Source organism: Necator americanus, chromosome III (assembly GCF_031761385.1).
Source record: "Necator americanus strain Aroian chromosome III, whole genome shotgun sequence".
NCBI lineage: Eukaryota > Metazoa > Nematoda > Chromadorea > Rhabditida > Ancylostomatidae > Necator > Necator americanus.
In genome coordinates, this window is record NC_087373.1 from 18,108,603 (window position 1) to 18,133,380 (window position 24,778).

A 24,778-nucleotide genomic window follows, 5' to 3' on the forward strand; every position below is an offset into this window, starting at 1 on the left:
AAAATTAAAGCATGTCACCACACCTAAGTTTTTAAGTTTTGGTGTGCGAAAACTTTACTAAGCCCGCGTATCACCATGTAGAGCTTGCTTCAAACCAGAATTTACAGCTTAGGGCGGCCTTAAATATGGTGCTGATCTTTTTCCGCCCCAATCACTTCTGTTGTCCTCGTTGTCCCTTCTTGCTGAAAAGTTTCTCACTCCCTTGCTGCTTACTTCAAACCACAACATCTTCGTATTTTGCAAGAAATATTAGTAGTTGTAATAAAACGGTCATCGTTCCCAGTTTTCATACAGAAACTTGGGTGTCTATTCGAAGATGTGATTCAACAGACAAGCAGCGGCATTTATTGCTTGAAATGATTCATTACCAAGAATGTTTAGGACTTAGCGAACAATCATTTCAGTACGCTGCCTTCCTCCCCTAACAAATTCTCATTTCGGCCTTCATTTTGCGCCAAACTAGAGTTTCTACTTTATACTGCCCCAACTTTCTCAGTTCATCTTATAAGAATACGATGTTACTCCTGAGAGCACCACCCACTAATTAACAGTATGAAGTAATTTGACCACCTCTGCATAAGGGACCCTAAGTTGTGAAACTCTAATGTTCAAAATCGGATAACTTTTCTTTTCCTACGGCATCTAGGTCCATGTGATCCTTTTTACAGTTCAGAAAAAAACAGCCCTCTTCCTTCCTACATCTGCGAAAAACACAATTATCAGTGGAATTCTCCAATGGAATTTGTCAGAGTGTTCGCAAATTCGCTAAGCGAACTTTCGAAAAAAAGAATTGATTGGAAGCGCTTGAGCCGCTGATTTGAAATATACTTCCAGAATTTGATTTTGACGAAAGTCTGGTCTGAAAATAGGTAGGATATCGCAAACTACTTCAACATCTTGCTATCGAAAAAAATTTATCGCGTTACTTTTGCACGTGCGCACACAGGGACTGGATATGTTTTTTCTCACTTCGTTTTGTTAAGTAGGCTTGAGATGAATTACATCATTAGCTGTTTCCTTCAGGTCCCACTCTGGAATCCCAAAATTTCGATGCCGCGATACTGAAAGGCAAGCCGGTTATTTTTAGAATTGATTTCTTTGAGCTGTAGCCAAGATTGGCATTGATCGTCTTCATTAAACAAGCAAACCGGTTAGTCGTAGAGTGTTCGACTACACAACTTTGCAAGTTTAGGGCAGAGGGCGTCTTGCGGGTGTACGCGGAAAGTAGCGTCGATGTTTTACATGATGAGGTGTTTTGCACTTAACGCATCTTCCAGCTTATTTTGGAATGCGCAGTGCAATCAACCGGGCTAATCTTACTATCACGTGTGACAAACCTGCAAATATTTCACGTAAGAAGCCCTTTCAATACTAACCGGAACTTAGGGAGGAGCTAGAAGCAGTTGTTGTCTTCATATATCGACTCTCCTTTCCACTATTCTTCTCTGTTTGAACCCTTCAGTCTTCAGCGAATCAAGGTCTTATGAAGAATATATAACTAGTGTGATTTCTAATTGTCCTTTAGGTGTTACATAAAAGAACACGTTAGGAAACTGAATCTGAAAATTTCTCCTGGAAGAATACAATGAAGCGCGGTTACATTTAGAGATAATCGAAGCAGCAGTGCAGACTTTTTTCATAGAAAAAAATGATTGTGGTTGCATAGGAAACGTTGTGAGGTAGAATACATCCGCAGCTTCCATACAAGAAATGAATCAAACCTCATGTTTAACACTAGAAATAAGCATATGCGTATCTAAAATTATAAAAAGGAAGTCTAGAGTGATGTGGATAATGAGCAACCGCCACTGCTGCCTTCTCCGTGGTTCCAGATATTTTGCAAACTTGAGCAATTTTTAGATAGTTACTTCCACAACAGCCGTGATTTTGTGCGTCACTGTGTCATCTTCCCTGAACGTAAAGTCATAGACGTTCTTATAAATATTTAATATAATGTCATTAGCTCATGTAGGATTGTTACAATCCATATCGGTTCAGTTCAGTGTTTGTTTAATTCTTGCGGCGACGATACCGTCCATGTACACGGATGCCTGCGGATGTTCTATCGGCCGTCCGAGATCGCACATCGCTGTTCGCGAGAATTTCAGGGAAGGAAAGTGTCGTGGATATCTGTTGGTGCATTGAGTGATATTGAGCTTGGCGGTTATGCCATTCTCTGGCAATAGCTACCAATGTTCTAGTTACCGGAAGCTTCACCATACCGAGAGACCCTGCCGTCGGCTTGTTTCTGTGGATATTTCCTTTCTTTAACTGGAAGTGTTGGGAAAAAGTGCTACTCTCTTCTGATTTTTTGTGGAGCGCAACGCTCCCTTCGGGTCAGGTCGTTAACGGCATCATACCACGAATCTGAAGGGGTGATGGAATCAGCGGGAAAAGGTAGAGATGGACTTATAGATTGCGGGACCAACGATAGTTCCGCTCACCTCTCTCCAGCCATCGTAAAACACGGCAAGCAAGCCGCGGCACGTGCACAGATGTGGCGCGCTGCTTCTGAAGTCTGTCTAGAGAGAGGTGAACGGAACCACCTCGGATTCCGCAATCCACAACTCCATCTCCAGCTCTTCCTGCTGACTCCCTTGCTGATGTGGCCAAGTTTCTGCAGTACTCATGCATGGCATACACATCGCAATAATCAGTGTTTTCCTTCGAGTTTGTCTAGTGATAATTATGGACCGCTTTGATGTAATTGACATTAAAGATCCAGAGTACAAACAAAGTCGCCAGATGGAGACTCCAGTCTTCTACTTCCACAGTGATCTAAATACCACAAATAAGCGGATAATTGCGATTACAAAATCAGTGCTGGCTGGCCAGCTATTTCATCATCATAGGCGTTGCAACAGAGTAGTTTTCTAGAACAAGGAAAAGAGAGAATTGAACTCGAAGGTTTGGTGAATTCGACTTGTAGTCATTACCATTGAATTTCAGTTTAACTTAAATAAAAGGTGACGTACATATCCACGGCAACACCAGGGCAGCATCTTTGATCAGGTTGAAGAAGGTATTATATTTCTATCATATTTGCTTGCTCAAGCAAATAAGGAACTGTTTAGACTTGCTATTAGTTTTCTTCTTCTTCTTAATTTGTAGAAGCGTTCGCTGCGTTTGTGTCTATCGATTTCACAGGGTTCATCAGTGAGTTAAACAAAATGAACATAATCTATTAATGTAGATAAAATGTATTACATGCACTAAACCACACGTTTCAAAGGACATTTTTTCACTTGCATGGATTGCTATGGATGAACTATAAATAGTGTTTCCTTGAAAGAATTCTTAATCAAAAACAGCTTATCATGAAATTGACGTAGAGTGGGAACATGATGAAAATGTAGAGTTAGAGGTATAGATTACGCGTATGAGCGTGGCTGCGCTCAATCCGCCCAAATCGTCTTGGAAAACGCCATGGAAAACGCCTTAACTTCTGCGAGGTATGTTAGAACACCTCCCCTCAGCAGCCATACGCTTCTGATGAGACCTCATTGCGGACAAAGGTTCTACGTGTTCTCAAGTATCTCGTGGGAACATATGCCGCTTTTCAAGACCTTCTTTTTCTTCTTGCTAGTGTTGTTGCAGTGTCCGCCTTTCTGCTTCTTGTCTTTGATTTGGTTCGATCGGTCCCATCAGCCGTACACAAACGCGCATCTTTCATGTCCAACTTCACACGGTTCAACCAACGAATCCTTGGCCTAGAGTTCCCTGGAGTTGTAAGCCACGCGGACCTTCGATCTCCTAGCAGTTTCCAGACATCAGTAAGTACGTCATCAGGACCGGTTGCCCTGTTTGATTTTATTTTTGCGAGGGCAGTACTGACTCCGAGTGCAGTAATTGGTGAAACAGGACTCTCGACGTTGGGAACAGTTGACATGGAAGGATGGCAGAACTCTTCGTTGCAAAACTGAACGTAGCACTCTCGCCACCTCTCCAGGATCTGACCAGAACGACGCAGAAGGGCGCCATCAGCTCCCTTTACGATCTATATCTGCTCCATATCCAATTTTGAGAGCTGACGCGCTCTGACTAAACGATACACTACCCTCTCGCCTTCTCTTGTATCAAGCATGTCGTACACAGCCTTGTAGCGGTCCGACTTTGCTTTGGAGACAACCATTTTAGTCTCCCTCTTCACCAGTAGGTAAGCACCACGATCTTTAGGCTGACGTGTCCTGCTATATAGCTTATAGCTTATATTTAGACTTCTTCTCACGAATTGCCGCCTGGACGTCCTCGTTCCAAAACCTTTTGTACATTGGGCTTACCTTGAGTCATCTTTTCCAGAGTGTTCTCCGCTGTGACGCGTATAACGCTGGAAGAAGACGACCACAATTCTCCGCGTCCATGGCTCCATCTACACTCTAGGCGTATAACGTTGGAAGTAGACGACCACACTTCTCGGCGTCCGTGGCTCCATCTACACTTCCCCAAACTACGAGTAGGAACGCAGAGAATACCTCCTTTCGATCCTTCAGATTCCACCATTTGATGCGTTGTGTTTCAGTCTTTGGATGTCTCTTCTTCCTTGGACGGAAGATTTTCAAGTCCATGACGACCAAATGGTGTTGGGAGCGACATGGTCTGTAGAGATGACTTTTGAATCCTGCAGAAGTCGGCGACCTCGTCGGAGTAACTTCCAAAAATTTATTTGTGTTTCACGACTGCCGCTGGTGTGCGTGATCAAATGCGATTTTCTTTTCCGATACTGCATGTTAGCAACGACCAAGTCACTTGCAACAGCATTCTCCAGGATTCGCAGCCCGTCGTCGGAACGAGCTCCAACCGACATGTCTGATGAAGTCTCCTCCGATTAGAAGTACTTCTGTGGAGTAGACGTACTGCTCCACATCTTCCCAAAAGGACCCCCTCTCTTCTTCACTACAGCCCACCTGTGGCGCACAAGCAGAGAGAACTCGCAACCTCCACTTCTCCTATACCTACTTTTACAGCCATTAGGCGATCCGATAGTCGATCCACCGCTATGACGCTGTTTCTAAAGGTCTCGTTCAATATGACACCAGCGCCATTGCGATTTGATGTGCCGTGTGATTTGACCGGGGCCATCGCCATGCCGCTCTGAGGCGTGAGGTAGGATTTGCAGCAGCTTTTCAAGACCATTAGGGGGAATTCAGTGAGGCCACAGTCATCTACACCCCGTACTCTATATTTTCCATCAGGTTTACACACAATGCCAATTTCGTGATATGCTGTCTTTAAGCACAGTCACCATCTCTCCATTGAAGTTTACATGGATTTTGTCATTTTCCTGTTTGCTGCACACACCCTTTCTAAAAAAACGAACGTGCGCTCATTGCGTTCGGCGAAACGATATAACGTCATTTTCTTCAATTTTTTGTATTTGCAATGAAAAGGACTTATGAAATCATTGACATAGGAAAAGGGACCTTCTGTGTGATTTTCATAGATCGATGAAATTAAAATTGAAAGGCAATGTTACCGGAAACAGAAAAGTTCCTCTCCATCGTTCTTTCGAATAAAACTCAGACAATCATCACGTAGTCAGATTTGTCTGAAATGACTGGAATTTTCGCAACATCTATCCATTGTAGACAGAAAAATTGTTTTCTATAGAGTTTAGCTTAGGGCGTGGTTTGTATAAGTGCGAAGCTCACATGTTGACTGTTGAGGCCGTCCCATCGAGCCACTTAATGTGTACCAGATTCATCTTTCCAGTTTTCTGCTAGTACTCAAACCAGAACGCTCAGTTGAATTCTTGTGGTCGACTCCCTTGCTCTTCACTCACATTTTTTCCCATTACTCACTTCCCGAAATGTTCTTGAAAATCAATTCGTTCAGTTCTGCCTCAGCACAATCTTATTTGGATGCATTCATGGCTTCAAAAATCCAGAAAGGTGCTAATCCTATCCTCTTTTATTGGTATAGTGTACACATTTAACATTATTTCCTGTATTATGTAAATTTAAATGACTGAAAGGCTTGTTGATTACCATCACTGTTACTTCATTGCTTCTAATTAATTGCTGAATGGCAAGAATGTGATTCATTAGCTAATTATATTGAATTACAATTATTTGGGTATTTCTTTTGATGTTTAATTTTGCTAAAACAACGTTGGCCATCATATATACTTCTCATGAAGCCAAAAAGTTATCTAAAACTTTCAAAAGCTGAGTCGTTTTATCCAATAAGCCTCCCGCTTCCACTTTTTCACGATTTTCACGGATTTGAACGATAAGGCCAAGTGTAACGTTGTTGTGCTGTTTTCAAAGTGCGACATAATTCTGCGATAGTTGTTAAAATCAAAGATATTGGGAAAGAGCAAGTTTCTACACACTGGTGGTACAGTGTTGTTTACCTAATGCTCGTCAGTACTGACGAGTACTTGCGCAGAAATTTGTTGTAAATTCAGATGCCAATGATATATCGTTTATTGTCACATAAAATCATGTAATTTCGAGAGATAACCTCATATTTCATCTAACAATTGCTATAAAAGGTCGTTGGTTATTCTGGTTTCTAAGAGCACTTTTCTTCTTCGGATCAGGAACCAGTAAAAGTACCCTCCGTGAATTTGATGAGTCCAACTTATTCTACATTTGAAGAATTCTCTTTTTCGCCAATTGATAGCAAGTCTTCAAAAACGATAGTAAACGCTTTCGCTTTGATTTTTTTCCTGTAGGAAGCACGAGGATACAATCGGTCATGTGAAATATTTCATCTTTTTTACGGATTATGATTAATGCTGCACAAATATGAACCAGTGCCCGGAAACTCTCTTATTTCGTCACATTTCGTGGAAAAGTATATCATATTAATTCAACGTACAAGTTTACAGTACACTACACGGGTGCATAGATGTATAGCGAAGAGTATTCCGTCCTCACAGTTTGAGATGGACTCACTTGATCGCGCCTTGAGTCATCTTTTCAGCCCATCATCCTATCTCTGAGCAGAACAATGTTAGTAAGGACCACTGGATGCTGAGATCAAAAGAAGGTCATTGCTTAAGAACAAAAACAACTCGGAACCGTGTCTCCGTATGTCTCAGCCTTTCTTCAAGAAACCATTGACAGGGACGGAACATTTGAGAATCCCCAACAGTAGTGGATATAATTTTAATACCATCTTTATCGGGTGAAGATAGGAAGAGCAAAACAAATTGAAATCGACCTTAAGGCCAACATAAACTACGACAATGTGAGGGAAATGCAGTGCAAGGTACCGAGGAACCGCAGGCCTATACGTACTCAATCTGTGATAAAAAGGAAATTGTCCTCTGGACCTTTTCACTTTAAATGCTCACTTTTTTTTAAAGGTGCTCCACACCCTTTCTGTTTTCAATATTTTGCATATTACTGCAAGTGAAGCGAGTAAATAAAAAAGTATGGATCTTTAGCTTCTGCTCGCTCCGATGTTCAGGACATATTTCCAAACTAATCTAAAAACTATGATTCATCAGAAGAATGTCACTACATTGACCGACGCTTTCGGAATACAGCGGTGTTGCAGTACCCAACAAAATGAGCCAATGTGAACTATGTGGATCCATCATAGAGGCATGGTTCGCTCAAAACGACCCGATTTTTGCGATACAATGACATTAATGATGTGGTATTTTGGATTTGATTTTGTGTTTACATTTGTAATACTAATTTGTTAAAATCATTAGCATATCCATAAGTGTCTCATGCGGGAACCAGCGTAAGTGAGGGTTCATTGAGTTCATTGAGTGTAGGAAGATAGAAATTGTAAATAGACTAAGATAGGCTAGTAAATTGATGAAACAAGTATTTCCGCTTAACAAGTATGAAACAAGTATTTCCGCTCCGAAATAGCATATTAGTAATCTTCTTCTAAACAATATTCAGTGCAGTGCACACCAAACCAACGGGCTGTGTAAACGATGGAGTAGTAAAAAGAATGCAAGAAGTGAGCATCATGTGCTTCAGGCACGAACGATGATTGACAAGTGAACCTAGTGAACTAATGCAAGAAATAAGATTAAGCAAAAATAAAGTACTATTAAAGACAAGAATACTGAAACAAATGATGAAATGACTGAATCCTAATCCATATCACTAAATATCGAACTGGACGAGTACGGAAGAGGTCTAGCTATTGAAGTGGAGAACAGTTTATAGTTAAATGCAGCACGAAATTGACGATGATTTAGAAGTGATCCAGAAACGAGAGCAGTTGTAATGAGCATTACAAAAACGGAGCAATCGATAATCTCCAAGACCTCCCTTCTCGAAACTTCGGGATTGTTTACTGGATTTGTGATTTCTTGTCTAGCCAACGAAGTTTTGGTGAATTTTTATTCAATCGTTTCGACAATTATTTTCGATAATGTTGTGTTGATCAAAAGCCTGAACATGGCTCGAGGTCTCTTATATCATGTGTATCTCATCAAACCCTCTTTTCTTCCTGCCGAGCCTCGTCGAGAGTTCCAACTACACTACGAAAACAGGAAAACAAACTGACCAGACTCAAAGTCGAGCAGGGCTGGTGAACCACCCATTGCAAATGAGGTCTACGCACTTCAATGCCAGCGTGTCGCGAAGTTGGCGTAGTGTGGATTAGCTCCTTTTAATCAACCTGAAACACGGCATGGAAGACGGCGTTTGTTTGTAGGAGGTACGTGAAAACGTACCACTCATACGCACGCGTCGCGTCCACGAGCGAGAGGGCCAAAAATCAATGAGGTCTCCTCACATGTTCAAATAAAACCAATGAATGGGCCACTGAGGGGATCGGAGCGCATACAAAGGGGCGCGCTCCACCCATCACCTGCGTAACATGGGAAAAACGCCGTGCGCACTTTCTTTAGAACGGTTGGAGGAAATGGAGCGGAGCAACGCTTATATTCTTTATATTCTATACCTATATTCTATTACCTTATTCTTTATATTCTATACCCGGAACTCTGAACTTTCCATGAGGTTTGAACACTGTTTCAATTTTGTGATACGCAGCCTTTAAAGGCAGCACTCCACGAATCTGAGGTGGTACGAATTTCAGGTGGAGTATTCGTATACGGAATGGGAGACTATGGAGAGCACTATTTTCTACAAGGAGTTCGACTGGAGCGCGCCAGCCTTGTGCGGCGCCGCATAATCCAGGCCGTTTTTTACGGCAATTAGGAAGGAATTGACGGAATCACTCCCCTCTCCATAGTCTCCCATCCCGTATACGAATACTACACCTAAAATCTGCACCACCTTAGATTGGTGGGGTGATGCCTCTAAGTGCTGGCGTTCGTGTAGCGTTAACAAGCTGCACGTGGGACAATCTAATTGCTCTCACAGCACTACAAACGGCGTACAATCATTACTAACAGATAAGCATTCGTTTTGTTATTCATGGATGGATTACTGACGAAAATACAAAACCTTTCAATGCCTCCCTACCAGATTTCTTCTTCGAGTGTTCAAATCGCACACTTAATTTCACACTCATTTCCACCATGTTTCTCGTTCTGGTGGCGCCCTAACGTTGCCATCTCACCTCTACGTCTTTTATCAGGCAAACGTTCTTCGACACGCAAGTTCAGCATCCCTCCAATTTCTGCGGTATAAGAAGCATTGCAGACTTCTGTCTTTTAGATAATTCTGTCATGCTTAGTGCAATCTCCAGTCCTATGCGGACAAATAACGCAGCATTTCGTCATTTTGTGCCTGTCATTGAGTCTTTAACGAACTAACTTGATACTGTAGTTTGGGTTGTCCAGCAATACAACATCATCTTGTAATTGTGTTCGCAAGAATACTTCGTACTGTGGCAGTTAATGAGTCGAAGATGAGAGGGATACACAGGAGGATTCTATCTCACGTAGGGTCTTCACAGCTTTATTTGCAGTCCGAGATAGGGTGCATGTATTTATTTCAATCTCGGATGACCATTCAAACTAGTTGCGTTCAGCAGTTTTTAAGATTCTTGCCGTTCTTTTTCCTTTGTGCATATTTCTATCGGTGTTTTTACCATGTTGCGCGCAATTTTTTTCATGCCTGTATTACTTACTACCTTAACTTCCGTTCATGGTTTTCTTGCTGTCTTTGTGATACCATTCCATTTCCGCAATCCCACTGCAACAGATTAGGTCGACAATCGATGGGTCGTTCTCGAGTAAGAAGCATTGCAGAAAGAAGCAAAAGATAAATACGAGGCAAGTGGTTGTGTTTCGAGTAACCCCGTGGACCAACTTAAGTTCGCCCTAGGCCGGAAACCAGAACTAGTGACCGCTCTTCAGTGATAAGTTCGCAGCCACTTGCGGATTGCTGGAAGCGGTACACCTTCGAATTGAAGCGCTTTCACCATTCACAAATAAATCGTTGTTCTGACCATAGTGTAAAATACGCGTATGTCCTTTGGATGGCACACGCTGGCGAAGTTGATCATATCGATCAAAAGGTTAGGAACAGGTTAAAATGTCACAGCATAACAAAGTCAAATCTATTCTAAATTCTTATTTAGGAACTACTACCTCGTATTGTCTTGCCGCACTCTGGTCGAGTGTTTTTTTGATTCTGTACTCCACCCTTCTGTCCTAGCTCACGCCCATCTAAAGTCAACGACACCGCGCTCTGTGGCAAATTTGAATAGATTTGAGTGAAACGTTATAGAGTAACTGCGCACTGCGGCACAGCGATCTACCGATTTCGATTTGGGTTGGTGGATACTGCGTGGTTTCTGTCGTAACTTTTTGTGAGAAATTATGATCAACTAGTGAAGATACTAGAGAATAGTATTCAATAGATGACATTCATATACATTCATATTTTTCATGAAGGCAGTAACCTGAAGGCAGTACTGAAGAAAGAAGAAGTCGTCTAGGTCATGAATTATCTGGCGATTGTTGTGAACTTTTATTTAAAAGAAATTACTAGAGGAATTTATTTGATGAGCTTTGTTTGAGAAACAGTTCATGTGCTTTTTTTTCCAAAATTAAAATGCATACAGAACTAACGAGCGTTGACAAATCTTTCAAGTTACTTAGAAGAGAAATTTTTGTACTTCCTTTAATTTTGGTTTAGTTCGTACTATTAAACTTATTCGACATCCTTTATCTTGAATTCATTCGAGCTGCGAAAACTAATTGGGAACAGGTCAAGCGTACATTAGGATTTTTCTAACATGGGGTCGTAAGAGAGAGATGCGAACAAGAGGGACGTCGCAAAGCTAAAAAAGGTAAAATGATAACATCTTCACACTTCTGGTAATGGAACCAAGGTACTTCTTGACCGGATCTTGTTGACGAATGAGTAGGCATTTTTTTTTGTTGTCCAAGCAGTGCTTGGCTACAATAGGTTCGCTTCGCTGGCTCAAACCGTCGAAAATCGTGCCCGATATTAACAGACCACTATCAACATGAGGAGAAAACATCAAAAACTTAAGTAAATATGATGCAACATAAATGACTTTAAGGCAGCGTACCACGAATCTGAGGTGGTACGGATTTCTGGTGGAGTATCCGTATACGGGGTCGTAGATCATGGAGACGGGGGTGGTTCCGCTCATCTCCGAGATAACACTCTCACTCACAGCGTGCGGCTGCTTATCCAGTTCTCTGTATTCTAACTTTTTTTCCCTTTTCTTTGGTTTCATAAATTTTATATCTTATCATTTCACTCACATTTTTCATCACATTCTTGGTTCTGCTAACTCGTTTTCCTTTTTCACGCTAACTCCTTCCGTTCACGTCTCGAACTCAGTTTTTCGCGTTTCTCTGTTGCAAATCGTCAGTGTTGATTATTGATAACATGCCTGGATCTACTCAACGCACTCTCCGTAATTCTTCCCGCAAAACGAAAGAACCTATCAGCACTCATTCGACATCTCAAACCGTTTCTCAATCCAAAAATGATGAGATTGACATCGATTTGCTCTTGTGCCGGAATCATCAACGAAATTTTGGAAAGAAACACAGATTCTGTCATTGAGAAGATGGTTCTTGCCTTGAAAACAAAAACCACACAAGAAGTGGCTGATGGAGTTGAAACTGAAAAGAGTGGCCGCAGTATTGTGATTACTGGCTTAGCGGAAATGGGTGCTGACAGATCTTTGATAGAAAGACAGAGGGACCTCGAAGAAAAAGTGGCCAATGTCTTTGACGCGCTGGAGCTTGACTGCCTGCCCGAAGTAGCTTATAGGTTGGGGAAGTTCAACGGTAACAAGCCACGTCTTGTTAAAGTTGTACTCCCTTCTCGCTCCCACTGGGCAAGAGCGCATCTCCTACGCCGCCTAAGCTTTTCGAACATATTTGTACGTAAAAGCATGACCGCGGCAGAACGAAAACGGGATTATGAGTTAAGGCACGAGGCTCGTCTGAGAAATGAACGGTCATCTACGCGTGAGTGGATGGTTTACAAAGATACTCTCACCCACATCACTGAACTTCCCCGCAAACCAATGACGGGAAACTTATAATCCAGCGTGGACCTCTCTCTAAGATAAAATGTATTTTGTTTAACGCACGCAGCATAGTAAATAAATTGCACTTTTTTCACTCTTTTCTTCGTCTGCACCAACCTGATGTATTAGCCGTTACTGAAACATGGCTCAGCTCTACAATTTCTGATTCTGAACTGATAGCCGATTTACCATACTTCGTGTTTCGCTCAGACAGGCCGCTTCAAAAAGGCGGAGGTGTCTGCTGCTTAGTTAGAGACAAATTTCACGCGGTTCTCATTCCACTCAAACCTCAAATGGCTGCTGATATGCTGTGTCTTGAACTCCTCTCTCCTTTCACACCTCATTCTCTCAAATTTGTAGTTACGCATCGACCTCCAGATTCTGTAAGACTGATGATGATACCTTGTTTGATTCTATTTTTGAACTCTGCCTTTCGTCTCCTAAAATCATAATTGTGGGAGACTTCAATGTTGACATGAAGAAACATAGTAATTCCACTACTGAACGCTTCGGAACTTTATTGGAAAGTTGTGATCTAGCCCAATTCATGCTCCCACTCGTTTACGTTCCATTCTCGACCTCGTCCTTTCTTCCGGATCTAGTATCACTGGTCTAGTATCATCGAAATTCTGCCTCCCTTTGCCAATTCCGATCATAATGTTGTTCCTTTCATGTTCGACTTTAATACTGATCAACCCCTCTATCTGCCATTGCCAGATTTCAGTCAAGTCAACTATTCCGAGTTACGTAAATTTCTCGCTCGTGTGGACTGGCTGGAAGTTTTCGACAACTATCAGTCGGTTGCAGAAATGTATCGCCGTTTTTGCCTAGTGATGTACGATAGTTTAGCCAAGTTTGTCCCGCTGAAGTTTAACAAAAATTATGTACCTACTTATCGTTTGCATTTACGAAATCTATTTGACCAAAAGAATCGACTCTTCTACCAACTTGATAACCCTTTGAACAACGCTCTCTATAGAAAAATTTGCGCTGATCTTGACTATCACGTGAAAAAATACCTTGTATATCGTGAGCGGCGTTTGTCGAAAACATGTATGAAAAAGTTTCATAATTTCCTCGCTAAAAGAATTAAACAGGCACAAAAACTGCCTGTGTTGAGGACTGACAATGGGAATTTGATCAAAACCGATCTCGAAAAAGCTAACGCACTTGCTGAATTCTTCGCTTCTAACTACTCATTAAAACTGAATGAAAGAAGTCATAATCTTCCATTGCCAACTACTGATTCCTCTGCCACTCAGGTTCCTCAAAGGTCGTTCGACTTTGTCATCTATCCAAATGAAGTCCTTACCGTTCTAAAACGTTTAAATCCTTCGTTTTCGTGTCCCTACTATTCTCTCGTATTCTCCAGATAGTTTACCAAAAATGTGCAGATGTTTTGTGTCTTCCTCTTGCTCATATTTTTAATGCGTCGCTTATCTTCAGTGAAGTTCCTAACATTTGGAAAGAGGCACTTATTACCGCAATACCCAAAAAAAGCAATTCTAACGCTCTCTCGAACTTTCGCCCCATCAGTATTGTATTCTCCGCAAGCAAAATTTTGGAAAGAATAATCAACGAAAAACTAAACGAGTGGCTATCATCAAGAAATGTCATTCCTTTCGGAACAACATGGGTTCCAATCTGGATCCTCCACTACTTCACTACTGTCCGATTCGGTCTATGATTGGATGACCGAGGTAAACAAAGGGAAGTCAGTTGATGTAATACTATTCGACCTGTCTAGAGCGTTTGACATGGTAAACCATAAAAAGCTTCTCTTCAAACTCGAAAACTATGGAGTTCGCGGACAGTTGCTCAGTTGGTTGAAATCGTATCTTCAAGAACGACACATGACTGTAAAGGTCCATAACAGTTACTCCAAGCGTTATACATTGCAAACCGGCGTTCCGCAAGGCAGTGCACTCTCGCCGCTCCTTTTCCTCGCGTACACTGCTGATCTTCCCAGCTATTTGAAAACCCATCCTGACATGAAAGTTCAAATGTTCGCGGACGACATCAAAATATATTTTTCGTATCAACCTAATGACCAAACTTTCGCCCACAACACGATTTCGCTGGCAATCCAGAGAATGATATCATGGTCAAGACAATGGGATCTACCTTTAAATCTTTCCAAAACAGTAGCTTTGCATTTCGGAGAGGCTCCTCAGATTCCCTACTTCTGCAATTCAACAACTATTCAATATCAAGAGCAAGTTCGAGACCCTGGGGTAATAATTGATAAATCGTTCGACTTTTCCACTCATTTTGACGTTGTCACCAAAAAAGCGCTGTCGTCTATTTTTGTAATAATGAGGAGCGTGCACGTTAAGGACCCTGATTTACTAATATTTCTTTACAAGACATACGTTTTGCCACATCTAGAATACGCTACGCCAGTCTCGAGTCCATTCTTGAAAAAGGACATCAAGAAGTTAGAGAAAGTGCAACAAATTTTCGCTAGGCTGGTTTATTATAGCTTTCCCGATCCGGGTTACTCTGACACACTTCCCTCCTATGAAATTCGACTCAACGCGCTGAAATTAAAGAGCTTGAAGTACAGACGAGTAGTGAACGATTTATTTTTGAGTTTTCGAATCCTACGAATGGAAGTTAAGCTAAAGGCAAGCAAGTATTGGATTTTCCGTCCAACAAGCGTGAGAACAGGAAGCTTCAATTTGCACTACTCTAAACTCAGACGAAAACTCTTCTCAACTATGTTTAACTGCTTTTTCTGTAGAGTTGCAAGTTGGATTAATTTACTTCCAGCTGAAATTATATCTAGTCCAAACTCGAAGATATTCAAAAACAGGCTATCCAAACTAAATGTTCTACCTATTCTAAGTATGAGGGAGGCCTAAAATCTCGTTGTTTCAGAGACGTGGAGCAAGTTCCTCCTATAACAAGCGACCACAATAAGCATTGGATTGATATCTGTTTTTAGCTCACAGTTTTGATTCCTCCTTTGCTGTTGTTCATTATGACACTAGCTAGCTAGAATTCTGCCTTGATATGCTCCTTTTCAATTCGTCCCTGCAGTTGGTCCTTATTCTCTCCTGGTGGTGGAAAGCTATTCAAGGATAGCAAAATTGGTGAGCCCTTGCGCTTGAGGTCCCCCCACCCGTTCGCCCAGGGTCCCGTACGGACTCCTCCGTTCGAGGTTAAGTTGGTCACCCAAACCCTGGTATCCGGTTATCTACCGTAAAGTTCTGGGTCTGGAAAAGGATCTCGCGTGAGGATTTCTCACCCTCTGTAGCAGGAGAATGACCTGCCAACCCACCACTCCTCATGCTTTAAAGGGCCAGCCTTGTTGTGTAAAATTCAAGCGGAATTCTAGTGAACTCTGTTCCATCTTGTTCTTTTTTTTTCTGTTTTATGGCACACCTGCAGGTGTTTGAATAAATAAATAAATAAATAAATAAATAAATAAACAAATAAATAAATAAATAAATCTCTCCCTCTATCACTGCAAACAGCCGCCTCCAGAATGCCGTTTTGTACGACGCCATCTGTTGCAACGCCCCACCCCTTGCGCCGCCTCCGCCCTGCGATTCGTCGAAAATCAATTCGAACTGTCCCGATAAGCAGTAAGGGACGGTACGCGTGCAAGAGTGGTGTGCTGCAATAGAAGGCATCGTGCAAAACACCATACAGGTGTCGGCTCCTTGCAGTGATACAGGGAGAGATGAGCAGAACCACCCCTCTCTCCATGATCTACGATCCCGTATACGGACACTGCACCTGAAATCCGTACCACCTCAGATTCGTGGTATGCTGCCTTTTCTAAAAGTTGCGACGGCAGTGCAATCGAAAGTAAAACGTTCAAAATGCATGTAACTACCTAAAATTGTGGTTATCTTAAAAATCAATATTCTATCATAACTATCAAATCTAAGCATTACAAATTTTTGTGTAAGTATAGGAGTATAGTACTTGTTTTGTATAAGTATGTGTTTATAGGAAATTGAATATATGGGACTAATCAGAAGTGACTTTGTGTAGAGAACCACTGCTGTAGGAGAAAAAGTTCATTTCTTTTATTGCTTGCACACTGCTAAACAATCAATCGTTGGGGCCGATTTCATATATTGAAGATCCGCCTTTTTATTAAGACAGCTAATGTGTGAATTGATTAGAGATTTTGCAAGGCTGTGGAGACAAATTTTGTCTGAGAAATTCGGTGTTTCTATTTCATTTCTCACAGTGCTTTCGGGATCTAGTTGAGAAGATAGCAAAATTTTTCTGTTATTTCTAGATGATTCCGGACCCGCTTTAAGGAGAATCAGGATGCCTATGAAGATAAAAATTTATCGTCAAGAGTTTTTCTCGATGCGTTTCAAAAGATGACGTCAAATTATTTAATCGCAGCACGTAGTCGCCAACAAGGAAAAGCGTGAACATTCGGATTTTCGGATGCGAGTTAAATTGTGTGTGACCGAACAAAGTCCAATAACTCAGCTCATACCTTATAAAAACTAGCTCGGTTTGAAATATCACATGAGGATAAAGTTTTCATACTAACAACTTATTATACTTATTTCGCGTTTCCTTTCTTTCTCTCGAAAGTTGGTTGAGGAAATTCGGGAAATTTGTTGAAAGTCTCAACTTTTTTTCCGACGAACTTTCAAAAAACCCTAATCCGTATAAAAGCGGTAATTTTACTTATTTGAGAGCACAAATTTTCCTATATAAAACACACTCACGTGTCCTTCTCGGTTTCTTTCGCGCCAAGTTATAAATATTCATTTGAAAGTACTGAAATCCGCATTGACAACGCACTCGATCGCAATCAGGGTCAGTGTTCATGACTTAAACCACCTTAAAATTTTGTGTAAATGCTATAAATTTTATTTTTATTCATATATATTTACTTTACTAATTTTTCATAACGTTACTTTTTGCTTAACCTCTTAGTTGATTTTTAGGTCAATTTTTATTCCTTTTAATTTTATTGAGTCTTCAATTGCTTCGTGAGTGACTATATCAGATCAAGAAAAGGAGGTGGGAGAGAAGAGTCGTTTTTGAGAAGTTTGTATCCGAACTATATGCTTGTGAGATTTATGTACAGTAAGTTCCGTAATTCTTCGACAGAAGACGAAAAAGAATGGGGGAAAAGGATGGGCGATTTTTTCGGCTTTTTTTTTCGTAAACTCCCTCAGTTTGAGCTTCTTTGTTTTATTTATTTATTTATTTATTCAGACACCTGCCATAAAACAGAAAAAAAGAACAAGGTGAGGAACAGAGTTCACTAGAATCTCGCCTGAATTTTGCACAACAAGGCTGGCCCTTTAAAGCATGAGGAGTGGTGGGTTGGCAGGTCATTCTCCTGCTACAGAGGGTGAGAAATCCTCACGCGAGATCCTTTTCCAGACCCAGAACTTTACGGTAGATAACCGGATACCAGGGTTTGGGTGACCAACTTAACCTCGAACGGAGGAGTCCGTACGGGACCCTGGGCGAACGGGTGGGGGGACCTCAAGCGCAAGGGCTCACCAACTTTGCTATCCTTGAATGGGTTTCCACCACCAGGAGAGAATAAGGACCAACTGCAGGGACGAATTGAAAAGGAGCATATCAAGGCAGAATTCTAGCTAGCTAGTATCATAATGAACAACAGCAAAGGAGGAGTCAAAACTGTGAGCTAAAAACAGATATCAATCCAATGCTTATTGTGGTCGCTTGTTATAGGAGGAACTTGCTCCACGTCTCTGAAACAACGAGATTTTAGGCCTCCCTCATACCTAGAATAGGTAGAACATTTAGTTTGGATAGCCTGTTTTTGAATATCTTCGAGTTTGGACTAGACTTTATCTGGACTTTACTTGACTTGTAAGCAGAATATCTTTCGAATGAGCTCAATAAGAAATTCTAAAACTCACCGTTAAAACGGTTTTTGGAAGAATTTATTTCTGGCTGTGCATTAACTATGCTGAGTGCCAGATAATTGGGCCCCAAGTCCATGTTGTCCTTGAGGCGAGCCAAGTGTTTGAGAGCCGAAATGGTCTTCACACAATGTGCAGATCATCACAGACTTTTCGGTTGCTCTCACAGGTTCCCAACTCTGGAAACGATCGTCTTTTGGAGCTGAACACCCCCTTCTTACAAAATCTGCTCAAAACAATTCGTTGTAGAATGCTGTTGCTTCTTTTTTTTTGAGCTGAACTGGCTTTTCTGTTTTTACAAGAAAAAATCGCAATTTTTGTTTCGCAAATGTCGTAAAAAAGAGAGAGTCGTCACACTGCTAGAGACTATGCTCTGATAGGTCAAATGCCTGAGGGGAGCAACATGCATACGCCTCGTAACGCTGAAGTATCGATCGCTGTCGAGTGATCTCCAATAAGTCGCTCTTTCCAGATTACTGCGATATCTGCATGCACAGTTTGCTGCATTGCAGAAATACGCAACCTGATGGTCTCTTTTTTTAGCATCGGAAACTACACAACTACATTTACTGCGGGAATGCTGGTTAGGGGAAGGCAGGAGACTGTGATTATGTCTTCTCACTAGCCTATTCATGTGAGACAAATGAGCAGAGTGCTGGGGGGACTGGAACGCGAAGTAGAAGAGAGTTGTTACGTATCTCGTAGAACAAAGCAGTTCGCACTTTGTTTTTCCATAAAAACTAGAGAGAGATGAGCGGAACCACGCCAGCGGATGCTCTGCAATTCACTATCCAAACTCAATCGCTGTGGGTTTCGCACCACCTCAAAATCATGGTACGCTGCCATCAACTATACGGCTCCAGGAAAGGAGTCGTGGAGTTTCATATCAACTGAACCTGGACCTAGTAGTTCTGAGAGATGGCGAACATTAGTGACAAAAAGATATTCCACAAGCGGGTGTCGACTAGTTTTGAACCAAGAAAATATGACGCCGTGTATTCATGTACTTATTGCAAAGATTTTTGCGTTGAGGAAGTAGTTCGTTTTCGCATCAAACATGATCCACGTAAAATTCTGTATGTGTCGTTCGGCACTACTGCTGAGGTTACGGTTTATTAACGATGGATCTTCTCGAGATATATGCAGTTAGTCTTTTCGGCCAACATTCGATCTCCACTCGTCGACGTCGGCTTCGAAAAAAGTTTGTTCAATTTAGGACGGTGTCAGTGGGGAAACAACTGCGGTTTACTACGTCACCCAAATATGATTCACCATTAGAAGTGAAAGCTGCAGTAAGAGGCTACGATGGAATTTTCCCTGTACACTGAACATTTTCATCGATGGCATAATAAGAAGAACGCTTGAGCAGTTTCTCTGTATCGTCCTGGCAGCGTTACGGCGTCCATCTGTTGATCTCAATTATGCCGACGATATAGTAATGTTCGCTTTTCGAAATAGCGACTACTTGTTGGCTTTGATTTGTGTACAGACTACTTCAACATGGTGATCCATGAACAGATATGAGAGCACATCTTTGACAGCTCCAGCTGCAACATAGGTGAGCACTTGGGGACACGCTGTCATAATTCCTCTCCACATAGACCTCTCCGTCATGGCACCCAGAAATTGGATCACAGGACCACTCTGGATCGGCTTAAAAAATATCGCGAAGAAACCTTCGGCGATGAACAGGTCATGTTTAGCCCTGATCATCCACTATTAACTGGGTGTTCGTAGCAAGGAAAGTGATAGAAATGTGGCAGCAGTAGCAGTCAAAGTTTATACAATTAGATTTTCTAGACTTCGATACCGCTTTCAAATCTGTTCGTCCGGAAATTCTTCTCAACTCGCTTCGCGCTGATGGAATTCCGAACGCTAGCTGGATGTACTCCACCATTCAGAGTGGAGACGGAGCGAGACAAGGTGCTATCGTGAGACTCTTGCTCTCCGACTTTGCCATATCATACAAAGAATAGTCGATTTAGTAATATTCGGTTCGACTAACGCGAAGCTGCAAGAAGCTGTCGTCGACTTTGTATCGAAACAATCTGCAGCCTGCATGACTCTGCAGGACTTCGCTCTAGTGAATGTAAGCAAGCAGATCTCCGCGAAACCCTTAACGGGAGTAACGGACAACCAAATCGAGGACAGAATCATGCAGGAGTTCACTTTCCTGGGCGTTATGCTAAAAAGGACGGCAGCTGCGAGAGAAATAATCAGCAAAGATGCGTTAAGGCTACCTCGACGTTCAACTCCTTAACGAAGTGCTTGTGGTCGACCATCATCCTCCACGAATATAAGTTGCAAGTCTACCTATCCGTTATTCACCTTATCATGATGTACGGATCGAAGACATGTTGTCTACGGCAGCTCGGCTGCATTGAGTGCTTAAACGGATGCTTGGGTTAATGGTGCGGCATAGCAAAGAACTTTATTTAGGAGTGGATATGGTGGAGCGGCGGATGACACGTGAGAAAAATCAACATTTTACCGCGCCATCCGAAATAGTCACAGAAAACCGGCTTTGCTTCTTTGGTTACCTTATAGAAGACTGTCTGACCGCCTTGTCCAAGTTGTCTTGAAGATGCTCCGAGACTCAAACTGCTCTGAGACTGATTCATAATGGTAAAGGGAGATCTAAGGACATTTAGCCTTGATAGGTATATATATATATATACATATATATCGAGGCGTCGTAATAGCGATGGATGGAATATATGCGAGGTCCAGCTGGAGATCGAACAGGATGGACTTGGTTATATTTGAAGCCGAAACACCCGGCAAAGATGGGGATAGCCGTGTTAGGCCGTAACATACGTCGCCCGTATAAATCAAATAAATCAATTCACCTTGTAAAGTTAACCCGAAAGTTTGGGAGAGGATCCTCGTTGCTGAATTTGAATCTCTGTTGTAAGTTTTATGTGTTCAGTTGCCGACCCAACCATTCGAAACACTTGTAAAATGTTCTAAGTGGTACGAACAAATTGTATAGTCACATTATATATATACCAATCTGAACGTCCGGCTAATGCCGGATTTCAGTCTTTGTGTGGTGCTCTCTTCGCTCGCCATCACTGATCAATTATAATTAATAGTAGTGATATTTTGTGCAAAATTAGAATTGTGCTTCTTTGACGACGCCTTTTCTTTCTTCTTTTTATAAACTCAGGGGAAGGATTCCATAATTTCCTTCCTTCTCGCCTCATTTCTACATTTGAAGAGCATTCAAAGTTCAATTCCAAACACTCCTTCAATACCAACATAATATAGACACAATTTGAAAACATTAATCTCATTACCCTAAGTGTGGGTTTTCTTCCTGCTTTCTACCATTAGTTATCATAGAATGATGTTTGAACATGAAATGACGTGAACGACTTCATCATGCCATCCGGTTTCATTAGTGTTTCCACTTTTACGGGAGGCATGTCACCAACCTGAGGCAAACTTGCAAGAAAATGGAGGAGGGAAGGAGCCATAGAGGTGAAAAGAAACGCGCGCAGTGGGTACGGCTATCAAACGGTTACAACGTCCCATTTACCCTGCACACAAACTTATTGCACGATGCTACTGCACTATGGCAGGCAATTCCACGCCGCTGGACCTGTCGCACCTCATTCTATAGCTTTCTGGTGTCGGCGCACAGAATACCGACCACATACATACATACATACATACATACATACATACATACATACATACATACATACATACATACATACATACATACATACATACATACATACATACATACACACACATACATACATACATACATACATACATACATACATACATACATACATACATACATACATACATACATACATACATACATACATACATACATACATACATACATACATACATACATACATACATACATACATACATACATACATACATACATACATACATACATACATACATACATACATACATACATACATACATACATACATACATACATACATACATACATACATACATACATACATACATACACATACATACATACATACATACATACATACATACATACATACATACATACATACATACATACATACATACATACATACATACATACATACATACATACATACATACATACATACATACATACATACATACATACATACATACATACATACATACATACATACATACATACATACATACATACATACATACATACATACATACATACATACATACATACATACATACATACATACATACATACATACATACATACATACATACATACATACATACATACATACATACATACATACATACATACATACATACATACATACATACATACATACATACATACATACATACATACATACATACATACATACATACATACATACATACATACATACATACATACATACATACATACATACATACATACATACATACATACATACATACATACATACATACATACATACATACATACATACATACATACATACATACATACATACATACATACATACATACATACATACATACATACATACATACATACATACATACATACATACATACATACATACATACATACATACATACATACATACATACATACATACATACATACATACATACATACATACATACATACATACATACATACATACATACATACATACATACATACATACATACATACATACATACATACATACATACATACATACATACATACATACATACATACATACATACATACATACATACATACATACATACATACATACATACATACATACATACATACATACATACATACATACATACATACATACATACATACATACATACATACATACATACATACATACATACATACATACATACATACATACATACATACATACATACATACATACATACATACATACATACATACATACATACATACATACATACATACATACATACATGGGGTGCGACGGGTCACAGGCGTGGAATTGATGCGCTGGCACCTGAAAGCTATAAAGTGGGATGAGACGGGTCTCATGGCGTCGAAATGGTGTGCCGGCGTCGTAGAGCGGTAAAGGGCGATACGACGGGTCCAGCGGCGTGGAAGTAGTATCGCGCAGTAACTTCGTGTGAATGACGCAAGGGGTAAGTGGTGGTTGAAACCGTTTGATAGCCGTACCCACTGCGCACGTTTCTTTTCACCTCTATGGCTCCTTCGCTCCTCTATTTCCTTGCACGTTTGCCTCAGGTTGGTGACATGCCTCCTGTAAATGTGGGAACACTAATGAAACTGATTGTTTAAATAGAAGCGAGCAGCTTACGTGATCTGACATGGAACGTTATCTTTATCACTAAGATGATGCTTTCACGTTATTTTACTAAAAGTTACTAAGACATCATTCTGTGATAACTGTTGGAGGAAAACCCATACTTCGAATAATGCTCTCAAATTGTGTTCATATTATGTGGGTGTCGAAGGAATGTTGGGAAAGCAATGTTCTAAAAGGCAAAATACAGAAAGTGCAGATGCTGTAGATCTTTTTGCTCAATCCGCAATCACTACTAAAGTTTTTTTTTTTTTTACAAATGCGAGCACTTCGAGTAGCGGGGAAGAAAACTAAATAATTAGGAACTTTATATAGAGGAATTATTATACGTTAGTAATCTGAAACAGACGTTATCAACATACCGTGAAATGCATTGATCATACACGCCATTTTCCTTACGAAACTTACTGGTGAGGCTAGACTTGTCAGCGCGGAAAGATTCATCGAAAATTGGACAGTTCACCTTTTTCGAGCTCCACTTATGGTCGTGTAAATGCCTCTTGAAGTATTGGGCTGGCAGCTAATTTCTGTTACACTTCGAAGAATTTCATTTGCGAACTGTTTATCATCACACACCTAGATTTTAATTGCATGACGTATCCTCCATTAGTATAGGAGACATGTTGCCAACGTCCAGGCAGTTTGTAGATTCCCTTCTTGTACGACTCTGAGATGTTGCGATCAAAGAATGACCGAAGATCCATTCTGAGCTCATCTTCATCAACAAAGTCATTCAGGGCTGTACCGCACATGTCTTTTCCTGGATTTGTCGGTGATGGGGAGTGGATTGAGGTTTGAACAATCCTCTCCTACTCACGATCTCACCAGTATCACTACTATCTAATGGGGGATACCAAGAGTGAAGATTTTGTGATACGCAGCCTTCAAACGGTGAGTCTGCTGGTGGACATAGCTATGTGGCTTTCAGCAATTTACACGAAGGCTCTATTCTTACCACGGATGCAGCTCGTTTAAAGATGCTGGTTTCAACATAAACTAGTAAAAAAGAAACAAACAACAGCGTCTCGCTCACGAGCCTGTAGTAAGAGTAAACTCTTTGATATGAGAAGGTTCATAGTAGTTTGATGTGGTTCGGCAGTTTCTTCCACTAAAAATGTGACCTGGTTTTAATCTGCGAAATATTTGTCAAGAAAA

At 41.0% G+C, this 24,778-nt stretch overlaps 4 protein-coding genes across 6 annotated transcripts; 3 read left to right on the plus strand and 1 right to left on the minus strand.

Annotated features, from left to right (window-relative positions):
- Positions 1-3,559: 3,559 nt before the first annotated feature.
- On the minus strand, positions 3,560-5,085 carry RB195_009992 (uncharacterized protein; the record flags this gene model as incomplete). Of its 2 annotated transcripts, none has more annotated exons than XM_064190787.1 (5): positions 3,560-3,997; positions 4,058-4,187; positions 4,281-4,369; positions 4,473-4,618; positions 4,953-5,085. In XM_064190787.1, the coding sequence occupies 5 exons, from the start codon at positions 5,083-5,085 to the stop codon at positions 3,560-3,562; spliced, it is 936 nt and encodes a 311-aa protein (XP_064048370.1). The 2 variants fall into 2 exon arrangements, with proteins under 2 accessions (XP_064048370.1, XP_064048371.1); XM_064190788.1 differs by lacking the exon at positions 4,953-5,085 and adding an exon at positions 4,722-4,804 and having other exon boundaries at positions 3,560-3,988; positions 4,473-4,596.
- A 6,771-nt stretch (positions 5,086-11,856) lies between these two features.
- RB195_009993 (uncharacterized protein) lies at positions 11,857-12,423 on the plus strand (the record flags this gene model as incomplete). Its single annotated transcript, XM_064190789.1, has 1 exon — positions 11,857-12,423. The coding sequence occupies one exon, from the start codon at positions 11,857-11,859 to the stop codon at positions 12,421-12,423; it is 567 nt and encodes a 188-aa protein (XP_064048372.1).
- A 656-nt stretch (positions 12,424-13,079) lies between these two features.
- RB195_009994 (uncharacterized protein) lies at positions 13,080-13,784 on the plus strand (the record flags this gene model as incomplete). The annotated part of the gene is made up of 1 exon (XM_064190790.1): positions 13,080-13,784. The coding sequence occupies one exon, from the start codon at positions 13,080-13,082 to the stop codon at positions 13,782-13,784; it is 705 nt and encodes a 234-aa protein (XP_064048373.1).
- Positions 13,785-14,018: 234 nt separating this feature from the next.
- RB195_009995 (uncharacterized protein) lies at positions 14,019-20,553 on the plus strand (the record flags this gene model as incomplete). Of its 2 annotated transcripts, XM_064190791.1 has the most annotated exons (4): positions 14,019-15,043; positions 19,931-20,022; positions 20,094-20,216; positions 20,279-20,553. In XM_064190791.1, the coding sequence occupies 4 exons, from the start codon at positions 14,019-14,021 to the stop codon at positions 20,551-20,553; spliced, it is 1,515 nt and encodes a 504-aa protein (XP_064048374.1). The 2 variants fall into 2 exon arrangements, with proteins under 2 accessions (XP_064048374.1, XP_064048375.1); XM_064190792.1 differs by lacking the exons at positions 14,019-15,043; positions 19,931-20,022 and adding an exon at positions 17,707-17,749.
- Between the last annotated feature and the right edge of the window lie 4,225 nt (positions 20,554-24,778).